At 37.2% G+C, this 16,005-nt stretch overlaps 1 protein-coding gene across 1 annotated transcript in view; it reads left to right on the top strand.

Moving 5' to 3' along the window:
* LRIG3 (leucine rich repeats and immunoglobulin like domains 3) overlaps positions 1 to 16,005 on the top strand; it is a 43,625-nt gene that overhangs the window by 25,842 nt on the left and 1,778 nt on the right. The window contains exons 7-18 of the mRNA XM_072340837.1: positions 41 to 184; positions 589 to 732; positions 1,979 to 2,059; positions 2,686 to 2,757; positions 3,136 to 3,207; positions 5,073 to 5,236; positions 8,223 to 8,543; positions 10,464 to 10,745; positions 11,451 to 11,903; positions 12,346 to 12,504; positions 13,542 to 13,685; positions 13,765 to 14,040. Of these exons, the coding sequence (XP_072196938.1) occupies positions 41 to 184; positions 589 to 732; positions 1,979 to 2,059; positions 2,686 to 2,757; positions 3,136 to 3,207; positions 5,073 to 5,236; positions 8,223 to 8,543; positions 10,464 to 10,745; positions 11,451 to 11,903; positions 12,346 to 12,504; positions 13,542 to 13,685; positions 13,765 to 14,040 (2,312 nt within the window). The remainder of the gene's footprint in view (positions 1 to 40; positions 185 to 588; positions 733 to 1,978; positions 2,060 to 2,685; positions 2,758 to 3,135; positions 3,208 to 5,072; positions 5,237 to 8,222; positions 8,544 to 10,463; positions 10,746 to 11,450; positions 11,904 to 12,345; positions 12,505 to 13,541; positions 13,686 to 13,764; positions 14,041 to 16,005) is intronic.

The raw sequence follows: 16,005 nt of genomic DNA, 5'->3' as shown, positions 1-16,005 counted from the left end.
TTCTGAATCTTAGTTTTTTTGTCTGTTTGTGTATGTATAGGCAGCTGGACCATAACAACTTAACAGAGGTAACCAAAGGCTGGCTTTATGGCTTGCTGATGCTGCAGCAACTCCATCTCAGCCAAAATGCCATCAGCAGGATCAGTCCTGACGCCTGGGAATTTTGCCAAAAACTCAGTGAGCTGTGAGTAGCTTTTATTCTATTCCAGATTTGAAATTAGGGTACATGCCAAAGCACGAGCTTCTTACCACTGATCTGTGAATTTTTCATAACAGAGTTTCCAAGGTGACAGCAACTTTTCTATATGTAAGACAGTTAAATTTTGTTGGAAGAAGTTGAAGCCAACTATGACTGCTTCATTTCACTGTAGTTGTTCTAGAGCTATAACACAATCATTTTCAAATGAAAGAAATTTGTTCTGCAGTAATTTGTGAATAATTAGAAATGATAAGCTGTATGGTCAAAAATAATGTGATAGGTTTTGTGATCATTGTAAAGGAACCACTTCCCCCGCTTGAAAATTCAACTGGGTTGAACTGAGTAACAAATAATGCAACAAAAACATTAAAATCCATTTTTCCTTGCAGAGATTTGACGTTCAATCAGTTAACAAGGTTAGATGATTCAAGCTTTGTTGGCTTAAGCCTGCTAGTTGGACTGTATATTGGAAGCAACAAAGTGAACTACATTGCTGATTGTGCCTTCCGGGGACTTTCTAGTCTTCAGACTTTGTAAGTTGACTAGCTTGAGTTTTAAGGTTAAAAACATTAAGAAACCGTCTGTATGTTGTTAGGTTGTTGTTATGTTTTGCTTTGCCTTTTGTAAGTTTCCTAGCGTACTGTTTTTTCTTTTGCCCGGTAAGATTTTTTTTTTTTTTTTTTTCTCCCATAATAGTCTGGAGAGGGAGGGCTTATTTCTTAAAGACTGTGTGCAGTGGATACTGGTAATTTTTATACAAACTTCCTGGTAGCATTTCTTCATTCAGAGGCAGTGAGCAGCCTATTTACAGCCTTAGGGACCTGATAGTTCTGTTTTAATGGAGTCCATACTTTCCATCACGGTAGAATTAAGCAGACAACACTGTGTATGTGTAGGTGCTTGTCCTGATTGAACAATTATTTTAAGCATTTGATCTCATATTTTGAAATAGCATTTCTTAAAGGAAGACGAAGTAAATTAATCTAAAAATACTTTGCTTCATTAGATTTTTTTAAAATTATTTTTTATTTTTTTACCATTGGTTCATCTGTTAGCCATATGAATGAAAAAGTTACTTCTACTTTTCCCTCTAGACTTTAGAGTGATAGCATTTAGCGGCATCCAGCAAAGATGTAATTTACAGAGATGCATTCTGTATTTTTTAAGTACATATATAGATCATAAAAAGAAGTCAAAAGACTTTGTCAGGTTTCTAAATTTACACAGGAGGAATCATTAAACCTTTTCTCCCAGACTTGTTCTCCTTTAGCCTTACCTTACTGATTCTCTGTTGATACACTGTTCTTTTCACAAATCTCTCTAATCTCATTGTGTGTCACAGATAACATAGCTAACTGTGAATAGTGTAGAGTGTAGAAGCAGTTTACTTATTAATCTCAGTGTATTAATGTTCACAGTGTACAAAGACATAAATGAATTTCAGTTCGAAGGAGGCTCTTTCCTTCTTCTGATGCTCTTCCTTCTGTCTTGTATCTGAAAACCCATGCAGGGGAATGTGGTTTTGTTCTATAATTATTATCAATGTTGGTTTTGTTATCTTTGTAATTATCAGTGGAAAATGTGCTAATTTATAGTTGTCAAAGTCTTCCAGAAGAATGATAATGAAGTAACTCAAAAGGAGGAGAAAAAAAGTGCTGTGAGACAATGATTTCAGGAATTATTTTAAATAATACATGTTCTTTAAGAAGTACATACCTTGTTTTTCCTAATATCTCTCATGGTTTGATTTCCCCACCCGCCCCCTTTCCTTTTAAATAGGGATCTGAAAAACAATGAAATATCATGGGCTATTGAAGATATGAATGGTGCCTTCTCTGGTCTGGATAAACTTAAGAAGCTGTGAGTACCACCATGTCTAATTCTTTTTAAAATACATAAGTAGCTTACATTATGCCTCTTTTGAGGTCCAACATGATATTATGTTTTCCATAGTTAGGTGGTTTTTCTCCCTTAACGTTTTGTTTGCTATGAAGTGTTAATTTCTGTGAAAGCAATTCCTGATTTTTTGAGTGCAGCTAATCTGAAATACACACGCACATTTCAAATGTTGTACTATTTTTAGAAACTTTTTAGAAAAAAGTGTATTATCAAATATTACATATGTATAGTGGCTGGAATAGTCTTTGATAAAGCAGTGCAGCATCCAATGGAAATGGCTCAACTGGTATGGAAAGACAATTTGAAAATGCACATCTATGCAATAAAAATATGCTTATGTGTATACATCTAAATAATCTATATTCCTGAACTGTATACATTAAACATGTTTTAAAATCATTATAAAATCAAGATGTTTAGTCAAGTGCAGAAAATCAGTTTATTTTAAGTAGGAGGCATTTTGCTGCATTGAGAAAGGCTGAATGGTAAATATTAGTCACAGTTTGGAAATAAATGCCAAAAATGCAATTGTTTGGCTCAAGAAAAGCTTCCATCTTTTTTGCATTATGTACATTATTTTTTTTCAGGATACTGCAAGGAAACAGAATTAGATCCATTACAAAGAAAGCATTTTCTGGCTTGGATGCACTCGAACACCTGTAAGTAGTAAATACTCTTATTTAAGCCATCATTTGAAAAAAAAAAAAAAACAACAAATTTTGATACAGAAACAAAAATAGGACTGATGAGCTTTGCTTATGACATTGAGTGAAACACACTTACTCTGAATAATGGAGTATTCTTAAGAGGGTTTTTTAATGGAGTTCTGCTGAATATGAATTTAGATATTATTACAGAAAGTGTCACATTTATTAAGCGTGCTATTAAACTCTTCAATATTGTCTCTTTGGTTTTTAAGCTAGTAAAACCTTTGTATGTAACTGATTAACAAACTGTTCCTGGAGACTTCATGTTGAATACACAAGTTCAATGAGTTACTCTTTACTCTCATGTTTTTCTTCTTGTTTGTTTTGTAGGGATCTAAGTAATAATGCAATTATGTCAGTTCAAGGAAATGCTTTTTCACAAATGAAGAAACTCAACAAATTGTAAGTTTCTGTCAGAAAATAGTCACCTCTATTGAATTCTTAACTATATAAACAGATAAGAGCTTTGTAAGTTGTTGCCTGACACAGTGATAAACTCAAATTTTGACATCTCTGATGGTGTCGATGTTTTTTTACTTAGTTTTTATGTGACAAGTGTGTTTAAGTCAGATGGCATAGGGTAAGGAGTGTTCATTTTCTGCTACATTTGGTATCTAGAGTCCTGATTTTAAATTGGCTGATCTCTAATAGATACTAGATACAGGAGACTTTGATGTAATGTGCTGTAGCATCAGCAGTACTATTGCAGAGCTAAAGCTTACTGGACCAGTGAAATTCAGTAAAGTAATTCTTTTATAAAGACCAAGTTGTCAGTGCTTGTAATTGGGTCCTTTAGTCCTGGTGCAGCATGGGGGCAGGTCTTAAAGAAGTCATGAAGCGGTCATTGGGAAGAATGCAAACTTCTTGATTTTTTTTTTTTTTTTTTTTTTTTTTTTTTGTTTTCTCTTATTTTTTTGATAAAAGCATTAGATTTTAAAGCTACATTTTTCTGTAGGGAAAAATGTGGCTATTACTCCGTTTTGACCACAGTTAATGATTTCTCTTAAATATGCGTTCTCTTTTCCCTGTATTCGTACCATCCTTCTGTAGTCAGAGCTGTTGCTCTGAGTTGCTCTACTGCATAACTTGGCAACAAACAAAAGAATAACAAGAAGATAAAGCTCTTGTTACGCGGTATTGGGTGCAATAGAAAAAGTAGTGAGGAACCTTTTATGATGGTCAATTTACTGTTCAGTTTTATATTAACCATATCCTGACACAGCTGCAGGTGCTGTGGAAAGCAGCAACCATGTTTCTATCCATAGCCAGGCATTTTTCTCTTCCTTAGTTTGGATTTAGTTGTATTGATTAGTTTGCTGAACTCAGCCAGCCAGCTGCTGGACAGTTGTTAAGGGTGGCGCAAAAGAAGCAGTGGGAGCCTGGGACTGACATGTAGGAACTGATTCAGATTATTTGAAGACTGATCAAATGTGATGAAATGACAGGCTAATGCTGCTTTGGGAGATGTGAGATGCCACAAGATAGCAGTCTCCTGAACACTTCAGTGAAGTAACTACTCAAAAGTTGTTGGTTTCATTTTTTTCTCTATTTCTTCTGAGTCTACTAGTAGGTCTCTTATGTCTGAGAGAGACAAGACACAAGCAAATAATAGAAAGTACTTTCCCAGAAGTAAAATTGTTTAGTATAAATTCCCATCTAGTCATTTCATTCTAACCGAACTGAACGCTTCCTACTTCAGCTATTGATTGCATGTGCTTCACAGAGTATCACTCTGGTTTATTCTTTTATTATTTCATTTTTCTGTGAATGTAGCGATTTGTTCACAGAAGTTAGGTACGCTGATAACCATTTTTGCACTTGTTATTGCAATACCGACTATTCTTCATCTCCGTGTTCTCCTTTTAAAATATGTGCCACAAGATAAATTCTGACAAAAATGAGAATGAGGAAAGAAATTGTCTGAGAATTGTTTTGGTGTTAGCTTTCAGAGCACCTCTCCTCTGGACGGCTATTTTAAGTGCTCTTTCTGTGTCTTCTACTGCTGACTATAGTTTTGAACCCAAAACACTAGAAACAGGTCCAGCTGCCTGAAAGCTTATATGTTGAAGAAAATGGAGTTAAGGAGAATATGTATGCTTTGTAAAATTTCACAATATTGGCAATAATGTCATCACATTTGAGCTAAATAATGTTGGTGACTTACTCTCGTAATGGAAGTATTTAGATTAAAAATTAGCTTCATGTTTATTGACTTGCCTTATAAGAATCCAAGCAAACAGGCTTTGAATGTAATTGCTTTTATTTAGGCACTTAAACACATCAAGTCTCTTGTGTGACTGCCAGTTAAAGTGGCTACCGCAGTGGGTGTCAGAGAACAACTTTCAGAACTTTGTAAACGCCAGTTGTGCCCATCCTCAGCTTCTAAAAGGGAGAAGTATCTTTGCTGTCAGCCTGGATGCATTTGTCTGTGGTGAGTATAGTTTCTATTCCTCATTACGTAGAAAAAAGTTTTCTGAATGGATTGATTTTGGTTGTGACTTCTTAGGTATGTTTTGAATTTATTAGTAAAACTGAAAGGATTTAATATTTGTTAACATTTCCTTTTCTGTTCTCAAACTCTGATGTAGACGAACTACACTTGTGGCTTTCTACAAGACGGGTAGTGACATTTTCCCATTTTCCTGACTTTTATTTCATGTACAGCTTACATAGGACAGTATATAGTGTGCAAGAGAAAGCTCAGCAGTTTGTGGTGGTAAATGTATATAAATATATATATATATATATTTTTTTTTTTTGGTTGTTTGCAAATTATATTTATCATACTTCATCAAATCTGAATTTATTCCAAAGCTGAGAAAAGTAGAAGATGAAATAGCTATACTCTGACTTCTTTGTGTGTGCTTGAAGTCTGCTTCAAAAATGGGAACACCAAGTTATTGCCTATATTTGAACTGTGTTTTAAAACTTCTGATTTCCCTCAGTAGTGTTACTAATATTTTGTATTTCAGTATGCCAGACAGTGAAGACTAATAAAATATTCTTACCTTAGGGCTTGAGAATTTCAGGTGATAGCACTGCCTTTAGATAAGATTTCTTGACCTGCATGGAGTAGCATTCATTATGACTGTTATGTGCATGAGGGAGAATAGTATATATATACTAGGAATTCAGGACAAAAATGCAAGTGTGTTTTAGTACTCCTAATGAACTGATTGGAAACTTTGGAAAGTCTAAGGAAATAGAAAGCTACCTGGATTTCATGTTTTTGTTATGTATATATTATTTTTCTATTGCTAAAGCATCCTTTTTTTTTTTCAGTGACAAAGCAGGCACTAAACATAAAATGTTACATGAACTTTTTTCTCTCTTCCTGTTAGCAGTCAAATGTTTTTATATATTAATATTAAGTAATGAGTAAATGGTGCATAATTTAGCTAGTGCTGAGAAGGAAGAGTTGACATAGTGCACTAAATTACTGATTATTTGATAGGTAATGAAGTATAGATGAATTATACATATATGTATATATTATATAATTATTTATGAGAAGTTAATTCTGGCAATATATTCACTTTGAGGTTATAAATGTATATCTCTTATGTGCTAAACCACAGGGGACAGTGATCTTTCTTTAAGCTCCTGAGTGACATTTTTAATGAATTAATTTTAAAACATTGAAGGAATCTCCTTTATTTTTTCCAAGGACGGCGCATGTTGGACAAGAGTTTCATATTTGTGAAGTTAAAAATAGAAAATTCATATAATTTATGCTTTCTAAAGCCACACATTTCAAGCTGAAATAAATTGTGAAGCATTTCTGTACCAAAGATATCTGTGGAATAAAAATAGAGTAGATGTCTTTGTGACCTGAATTAATTACTAAAGCTTTGCTGAATGCTAAGTACCGCCTCCATGATGAATAGCTTGATTTTCATTGTAGAATAGTCAAGTGGCTTCTATAAAATGAGAAATACTTTCTTCAAAAGTGAAAGGTCACATGTGTATGTGTGTCTATGTTTGTGATGCGTCTGTGTGTATACACATACATGACACATACTAAAATAAACACTGCTATGTTATTCTGTCCTGAAGAAAACTTGTTACTGGTTTTATCTTTCATATTCTATAGTATCTGCTTGTTTGATTGATTTTCTCATGCCCAATTACTGTTTTTAAACATTTCATTATTCTTTTGATGGCAACATCTGAAAGAGAATAACATATATCCTCCTGCCCTGTCACATGGCTAATTAAAGTATTTAAAATGTTAGTTATCTTTAAGCAAAGTCTTGATAGTATCAATTTATTTTGCAAGTGGCATAATCTGACTTGGAGGACTCAATACATGGATATGAAGGTGAAAAACTAAGTGACCTGGTTAATTCTTAAGATCCAGGTCAAAGGTACAAGATCTGGGTGGGGATCCATGTTGCTCTGTACCTGGAGCTTACCATCAGACTTTCAGGTGACCTGTAGCTCAGGTTCAGACTGTCTGTATATTCATCTGTAACAGGACAGGTTGAGATCCTTTAAAGGAACTTATGCTTTGACCACTGTATGTTGTTTCCAAAACGATGAGACAAAAGAACAAATGGGCAAGGTAAAGTATAACTCTGCAGTGCAAGCAGGGTCTGTGATGAGGAGTAGTTTGGGGTTGGGGTTTTCTTTCATTGCATGTGAAATTCGTGCTTAAGTCTTTGTCAGTCATAGGAGTGCTGGGGCCTTTTGGTTTTGAGAGACTTTTTAACTCCTCCTTTTGTATGTGTGGTCTACATGCAATTGACAGAATAACTGGTTCAGAAGGCAGCTAATTCTGCAGACTCACAAAATAGCATTCTTGAGGTAATTTAGCAATAGTAAGAAGAATTCCAGAGATAGCCACTTGAATTTCTTGTGCACTGCCTTCTGATAGGATTTTAAACACTGCTGCACTTGCAAAATAGGCCAGAGAGCAGCAAATCATCGGAACAACAACTTTCTTACTTTTTTGTTGTTGTTGTTGCAGGTTTGGGAAAAACCTAGGACTTAAACATTGTTTCTGATAGCAGAAAAACTATCCTTTCAATAAAGAAAAACTCATAGCAGACTGAGATGTTGTAAAGATGAAGAGTATGCTTCGTGACTTACATTCAGAATAATTCTTCCAGATGTCAAGGGGCTCTTCTCTCTTGAAGAACTACACACACAGTTTGCTTTTAAGTGTTCTTTGTCTTCAATAAGAGTTGACTTGGCACAATAAATTCATAAATATGGTATCTTTAAGTGCCCTAAGGCTGACAAAATTTAAAACAAAAACTTTGGGTATCCATTTTATAAATACTTACTTGACTCTTCTCTTAAACCTGTAAAACAAGTTGTACAAACTTTCCTAAAAATAGTCCTCAGGGCTCACATATATTTTACTCTTCCTCATTGCTTCTTTTTCTTTTTTTTTTCTTCTTCCCTCTGTGCAGATGATTTTCCTAAACCACAGATCACTGTCCAGCCAGAAACCCAGTCAGCAATTAAAGGCTCCAATTTGAGTTTTGTATGTTCGGCAGCCAGCAGCAGTGATTCCCCAATGACCTTTGCATGGAAGAAAGACAATGAATTACTTCATGATGCTGAAATGGAGAATTATGCACACCTCCGGGCGCAAGGCGGTGAAGTGATGGAGTATACCACCATCCTTCGACTGCGCAATGTTGAATTCAGCAGTGAAGGGAAATACCAGTGTGTAATTTCAAATCACTTTGGTTCATCCTACTCTATTAAAGCCAAACTTACAGTAAACAGTAAGTATGTTATCCACTGCTTGTAGATAATGAAGTAGAATCATTTTAATCAAGATATGTACATTTATTTGCATTCTCATTGTCTGTATCTTTTAGAAGAGAATGAAAAAAAAGCTTTTGAAGAAGAAAATCTCCCTTAATAAGCTGTTTGTTTAAAATGTTTCTGGTTCCAAGATTACCGTTCAGTTTTACCTCTTAACCCATTGTGCTGAACCACAGTATAGGGGAAAATAGAAAACAAAAAAAACAAGCTCAGTTTAAGAAAATGTGACATACTCTGTGTAACACAATGGTAAAACATTAGTCTTTTTTACTTCATATACTCCATTTCAAAGTGTTAATGGCAAAATCCTGAAGGTAGATGTTAGCGGAAATGAGATTTTGATTTTGGTAGTCTCACAAACTACAAAACTCTGACTTTCTTTTTGCTGGCTGGTGCTAAATTCAAGTTATGGGATTTTATACATTTTTAGATCCAAGAAGAGTTAAAATAATGAGCATGTTGTGCCAAAAAGTATAAGGGCTGTTCCGAAAGTAATGACTCCCATTTTATTATGTTGGCCCACAGCATCAGATGTGAATGTTGGTAGTAAGGCAATAGAGGCTGAATCTTCCTGCCAGTATTCCATTACATTTTGTTGCCATGCAACAGATCACAGCCGAGGCGCAGTCTGACAAAATGGTGTCTGTCCTGGAAGTGCATGTGGAGCAAATATGTGGCACTGAATCCATGCAGATTCAAAAAAGCATGCACTGACATTCATTTGCACTGAATGTTCTTTGGAGACCGAACAGCGAAGCACAGTGAGTTGGCGGGTGGTACATTTCAGCACTGACAACAGTGATGTAAAAGAGAAGCCATCTTCTGCTTAGGCATGCAAAGTTGTCACTCTATGAAATGAATCGCATCTCAATCAACTTGTCCATGCGAAACAATGGATTTTGATAAGGAAACTGTATACAGAGCTGAGTATCAGCTTCAGCGAGTAGGAAATGATGGTGACAGTTTTGGAGTATTAGAAAATTTGCAACAGATGGGTCCTGCAAATGCTCACACAAAATAGAAAGAATACTATATGCAAGTTTGTGAGTACCTGTTTGACCAGTGCGAGGATGAAGGTGACAGTATGCTGGACTGCTTCATTACTGGTAAGGAGATGTGATGTCACCACTACAAACCAGATTCAAAATGGCTGTCCCTGGACTGATGATATGTGCAGTTCCCATGTTCCTGGACTGATGATATGTGCAGTCCCCATCAAGAAGTTGTTCAGGTGCAGCCCTTGACAGGTAAAGTGATGGGCATAGTTATTTGTGATTGGAAAGGGGTGATCCTTCTGGATTTCTGGAATTGTGGACAAACCATCAAATCAGACCTCTATGTTGTGAAGGCTTGAGTCAAGACAGAGAAGAAGACAGCCTTTCTCATGCAATATGATAATGCTGGGCCTCATGTCAGTTTGAAGACAATGGAGCATATTGCCAATCACTGCTGAACTATCCAATCCATCCAACTATCCAATCCATCCAACTATCCAATCAATCCAGTCCAGATTTGGTGCCTTCTGACTTCTGTCTGTGTGGACCAATAAAGATGGATAGCATTGGCAACATTTTTCTAGCTATGGTGGTGGTGTAGCAACTATGAAACAGTGGGCCACCTCTGCCAGTGAAGTTTTTTATGAGCAAGGTATGCAGGATCTTGTTCATCACTGACAAAAATGCACAGCTAATGGTGGAGACATTGAAAAACGGTGTGTTGCATCTGACAATTTACTCTTCAATAGTGTTATTGTGCTTTTTGTATCTGCTGTCGTTTCCATGGAAATAAACAGGAGTCATTACTTTTGGAGCAACCTACATAAAAACATGGTTCATGTATCATTAATTATTGTTTTAATATTGCTAACTTTTCTTTAGTGCTGCCTTCGTTTACGAAGATTCCCATGGACTTAACCATTCGTGCTGGTGCAATGGCACGTTTGGAATGTGCTGCAGTTGGGCATCCTGTCCCACAGATTGCTTGGCAGAAAGATGGTGGAACAGATTTTCCAGCAGCACGCAAGAGGCGTATGCATGTCATGCCTGAAGATGATGTATTCTTTATTGTTGATGTAAAAATTGAGGACACAGGCGTTTATAGCTGTACAGCTCAAAATACTGCTGGAAGCATTTCAGCTAATGCAACATTAACAGTTCTAGGTAAGAAACTGGCAGTCTTTAAGTGCATAAATCTTCTTGAAGGTCTGAACTATTGTTGAGTAGTTTTAAAATCACTGATTAAAAAAAAAAAATGCATTGTTTTCAAAGTGGTGTATAATAATTACAGTATTCTGAAATATTATGCATTGACACAGTTATGGATTAGAAATGTGCATGCCAGCACACAATCACTGTTAGGATGCAAAATAACAAAAGATAGTTACACCTGGGGCTTTGAGCAGCCTGCTCTAGTGGGAGGAGTCTGGTTTGGGAGCCTGCTCTATATAGAAGGGGGTTGGAACCAGATCATAAAAGTTTTCCAACACAAACCATTCTATGATCCATTTCTTGTGCATGGTTGAAACAATTTATAATATATACAAAGAAAAAAAAAAAATCCTCTCTTTTAATTTCCTAATAATTTGTTAGCCATTTTAATCTAATTCTATACACTGTCAAGCATATATGATTTGGGCTTTTTGACCTTGTAAGGAAAGCAAGTGTCTAAATCTGATCAACTGACAAGCAAACTGTAGACTCTTAGTTCAAATTCCTTGAAGGTGTTTTCTCTGGAAATGACTGTAAGCTTCATTAGGCCTTACTGGTGCATTTTATTTAGCTTTTCCTCTTGAGCTGTGAAAGAAAGGAGCATGTTCTCATTTTTGCAAGGTTATATAGAATATAAAGCTTATGCTTTCTTTTCAGAAACACCATCATTTTTGCGGCCTTTGCTGGATCGAACTGTAACAAAAGGTGAAACTGCAGTCTTACAGTGCATCGCTGGTGGTAGCCCTCCACCCCGACTGAACTGGACTAAGGATGACAGCCCTCTCGTGGTAACAGAAAGACATTTTTTTGCTGCAAGCAATCAGTTATTAATTATTGTGGATACAGATGTAGAAGATGCTGGGAAGTACACTTGTGAAATGTCTAATACACTTGGAACAGAACGAGGCAACATTCGTCTTAATGTAATTCCTACTCCCACTTGCGATTCTCCTCAAAACATTACTCCAGCACTTGATGATGATGGATGGGCCACAGTTGGCATTGTCATCATAGCTGTGGTTTGCTGTGTGGTGGGCACTTCCTTGGTGTGGGTGGTCATCATCTACCACACTAGAAGAAGAAATGAAGATTGCAGCATCACAAATACAGGTGTGTAAACTGAGGGCTTGCTTTGGGGAAAAAAAAAAAAAAAAAAAAAAAAAAAAAAGATATATATATTTGTGGTTACTTTCCAGTGACTTTCTTGTAGTAATATTTGTGTGCTTTTTCTCAGTCTGAGGAGTGAATTGCTTATTACTTTCAGCATTCTTCTTACAAATGTAAGTGTGTACCTTGTGTGCCTCTGGTGGCGCAGTGGTGTAAGGTGCTGCTTGCAACACCAGAGGCCCAGGGTTCGAATCCCCCCTGTGGCGCAAGTGGCAGAAATGCTGCTCTGCTACACAGAGGGGCTCGAATCCTGGGAGTTGGACTCGATGATCTCTAAGGTCCCTTCCAACTCACACGATACTGTGATACTGTGTGAAATATAAAAATTCTTCTACTGATCCTGAAGTATGCTGATGGCTTTTGTGCATGTTTTGTTTCACCACAGATGAAACAAATTTACCTGCTGACATTCCAAGTTACCTGTCATCCCAGGGCACACTGGCTGAAAGGCAGGATGGATATGGTTCATCTGAAAATGGTAGTCATCATCAGTTCCTCGCATCTTCTCTGGGAGGGTATTTCTTACAGCAGAGGGACAGTAATGGTAAGTGCAAAATGTTAAGCAGATTTTTCATCTTGCTTGAGTAGCTACAGTTTGCCTGTTGTCTTTCTAACTTAAGGAAATGACACTAGTAAAACTTCTTCAGTGAAGTTTGAGAGTGTAAGATTTATTGTATGTGATTGCATCAGTAAGCTAATAACAGAAACATGGTTCTGCTCATCCAAATGACACTATGGCTTTGCTTAAATATTTTTCTCTAGTCTCAAGGGTACATTCAAACTGATGATCACATTTCCAAAATAAGAGTGACCAGAAGGAGTTGCAACAATGTGTTTTACTCTGTTGTAGTTTGGAAGGAATGGCTGTGTTGGAATATAGAGATGGATGTTAATACCAGCATAACTTTAGTTTAACACAACTGATGAAATTTCCTGTCAGAGAACTTGTTAGGGTCAGAGGCAATAAACAATTTAAAATAATTGCATGATGAAAACTGCAGCATTTTTAACACACGTTGCCTAAGAGTCCAAAACATCACCTGTGTTAGCAAGAAAAAAATGCCTCTTAATGGGAAAATGCTAGGGGTGCAGACACAGTCAACAGCTGGGACAGAAGTGAATGGAGCAGTGGTTTGAATGTCTTGCAGTTGTGAAGTCTTCAGAAAGTCTGCCTCTTTGCAGAGCAAGAGCCATGGAGTATGTTTGTAGCTTTCATGAGCCAGTGACCTGAAAGTCAGAAGAGCTATTTGAACAGTCAGTGTCTCTCTGGCTTTTCCACCCAGGTCTTTCTCATTACCACTCTCTGCTCTAGAAAGTGGCAGATATATATATATATGTATAACAGAGTATAAGCCTGGCTTCCTTGGTTCTGATCCCTGTGCTTGGGTTTGTTCTGTTATCCGTTGACCACATAATGAAGTAAAACATGACATTTTGTCTGTTAATTGATAAATTAAACTCTTTCCACAGTTGGCCTTCTAATGAAAAGTTTAAAAGATGGGGTTCTTAAAAGAACAAAACTTATGAAAGCATAAGCTGAATCTTAGGACCGTATGCTAACATGTCAATTATATTTTTAAGGCATTTGCCACCTAGATAATGGCAGCGAAACAGATTTAGACGGTGTTGCAGATCCATTTCTATGCCACTACCTAGGCACTTCAGGGACTATGTATTTAAAAGGAAACACATGCAGCTCTGAGACCTTTGAAGCATGCAGCCCAAGTAAGTTGAAAAAGAAAATAGTCTTAAATAATTTCTGTGCTGTGATAAATGCATATAAAAGGAATTTCATTTTCTTTAGGTTGCAGCCCTGACCAAAGAACAGCAAACCTGGATCCTTATGAGTCTGGATACTTAAAGAAAAAGGAATGCTGTCAGTACTCACCTCCACTGGAAGATCCCTTTGACCAGTGTGTTGGCATTATTGGAATGCAGGCTACAAGCAGCAAGTTGATTAACTCCATTTATACTCAAAATGAAGGAACTGGACTAAAAAGCAGAAGTCTGAACTCAGACAAGCTTGATTTAAACAGAAGTTTGGAACCCTCATCTGTTATCAGTAACAGCACTTTCATGGGTATGTTCTTGGTCTTTTTTATTCAAGCTGTTGATATCCTTATTGTCTCTCACTTCCTACTTGCAACACTAAGCAAATCCTTTTCAACTATTTTATTCCTCCTCCTACAGTAAGTCTGTAGTAGTGCTTTGTTGCTCATGTAACTAACACCGTGAAAAAAATATTCTTGTTCAGTTTGTGGGGGTTTCTTTCAGCAGATGTGAGAAAATTGAGCAAGGTAATACAGCATGTGAGATGTAAGTATTTATTGAAAGGAGGAAAAACAGGAAGTATTTGAGGAAAGGCAGTTGGAGAGTTGTTCTTAGGCTTTGCATGTGTTATTGTTTTCTTCCACCTCCTTGAGTAACTTACTGTATGACAGTGTTTATTTTTAAGATATACAGTGTGCAGAGAGGTGCCTAGAACTGTACATGTGAACTGCCTCTCTCTGGCAGTGTATGAGGACAGTTGGATACTCCTGAACTGTGTTGCTGTCTGGATCGGACCAGAAATTAGGCAGTAATGGGCCCTCTCTTGTGTTACAAAGTGGGTAGGTTAGGGCTTGTTCAGAAGCTACGCTAGTCTATGCCAAAGTAGTCATCATGTTGAAGGTGATAGTCCAAAGAATTGGTTCACCCTTGAATGTAACTGTGAGCTGCCTTCTGCTTGTCAGGAAACCTGACTTCTCAGGAGTATTTGATAGAACATTTTAAATATTCGATAGCTAGGAGCAGGAAAGTGATCACAATAGAACTGCATAATGGGCAGATTTCAGATTACTAGGGGGTCTTAATAGCTTACTTACACATCTCTTCAGAAGTATGATTTTTATCTTAGTGTGGCTGGCAGATATCCATAAATGCTAGAACTCTTGCTTAAATACATTTTCATAAACTTTAGACATATTAGAAGTTTTGCCTGCCAAGCAAAAAGATGTGCAGATGGGCTTAGAGCAGGTGGTGAGACTGATGCTGATGTATGTGGGTATATTGTAATGCTGTCCGCCACAACTACTTGCTCTTCAAAGTAAAGCACTGTGGAAAGATGCCCTGTCTTACTCCTCCTGTCTCTCTTCTGGTGGTATGAATGTATGAAGTAGTTCCTGAAGTTAAGCTCAGTTTACAGTTTTAACCCAGGTTGCAGGGGGAGGTGGAAGAAGAAGAAGGTGGTTGCTTTAACTTTGAAGCTCACTAATTTTTTACACTGATTGGTTTGGTTTGTTTAAAATGCATGTAAACACATGTACTACTTTCATCCCTGTTGTATCTGAATGCCAAGTGCAGCTCTGATACTGTGAACTCCTTCCTGGCTCATGTGTCAGCAGACTTGTCCAGGGCCAGGATCTGCCCACTCATGCAAGAGGAACCTGTGGGAATGTGCATCACTGAGCTCTTTGTTCTCTGGGGGAGGGAGGGAAAGGGGTAAAAGTTTTGAAGTTTTCCCCCTTCAAAAAACAGATGTTTAGAACTTAAAACATTGCAGATGCCATATCTGGCAGAGGCCCTGGGATTGCTCACAGCTTACTGGCTGCCTGCCACTATTACTGTGGTAGGACTCTGCAGATGGGGCTTTACCACATGTCTCCTGCAGAAAGTGGTTCTGCTATGTGAAGATGTACCCGGGAGTTAATTCAACCTCGGTGGCTTGTATTGCCCCTTCTGCCCTAGTAGCCTACGCAGAGCAAGTTACTGGTCAGTTTTCTCTACTACTACACTCAAGTTGCATCAATCACTGTCTTGGACAGTCTTTGTTTTTAGCACTCTACACTCAGAGGAGCATGTGGTTAGATATTGGAGATGGCTGTGGAAGGGCTCTTGATATATTTCTAATCTTTAGTATTGCTGTCTTCAAATTTGGTCCCCTTTTTCTCCTGCAGCCACAATGTGGAGAGGCAGTTGGCTTTAACATCGCTGCTGATAACCGAGGCAGAAAGTTTACAGCTTGAATTTTCTTTTTTTTAAAAAGGGTTTAATTTGTAGCTTTGTT

The sequence above is a fragment of the Excalfactoria chinensis genome, chromosome 1 (genome assembly GCF_039878825.1).
Source record: "Excalfactoria chinensis isolate bCotChi1 chromosome 1, bCotChi1.hap2, whole genome shotgun sequence".
Lineage (NCBI taxonomy): Eukaryota > Metazoa > Chordata > Aves > Galliformes > Phasianidae > Excalfactoria > Excalfactoria chinensis.
This window is presented reverse-complemented; position numbering and strand designations above follow the sequence as displayed.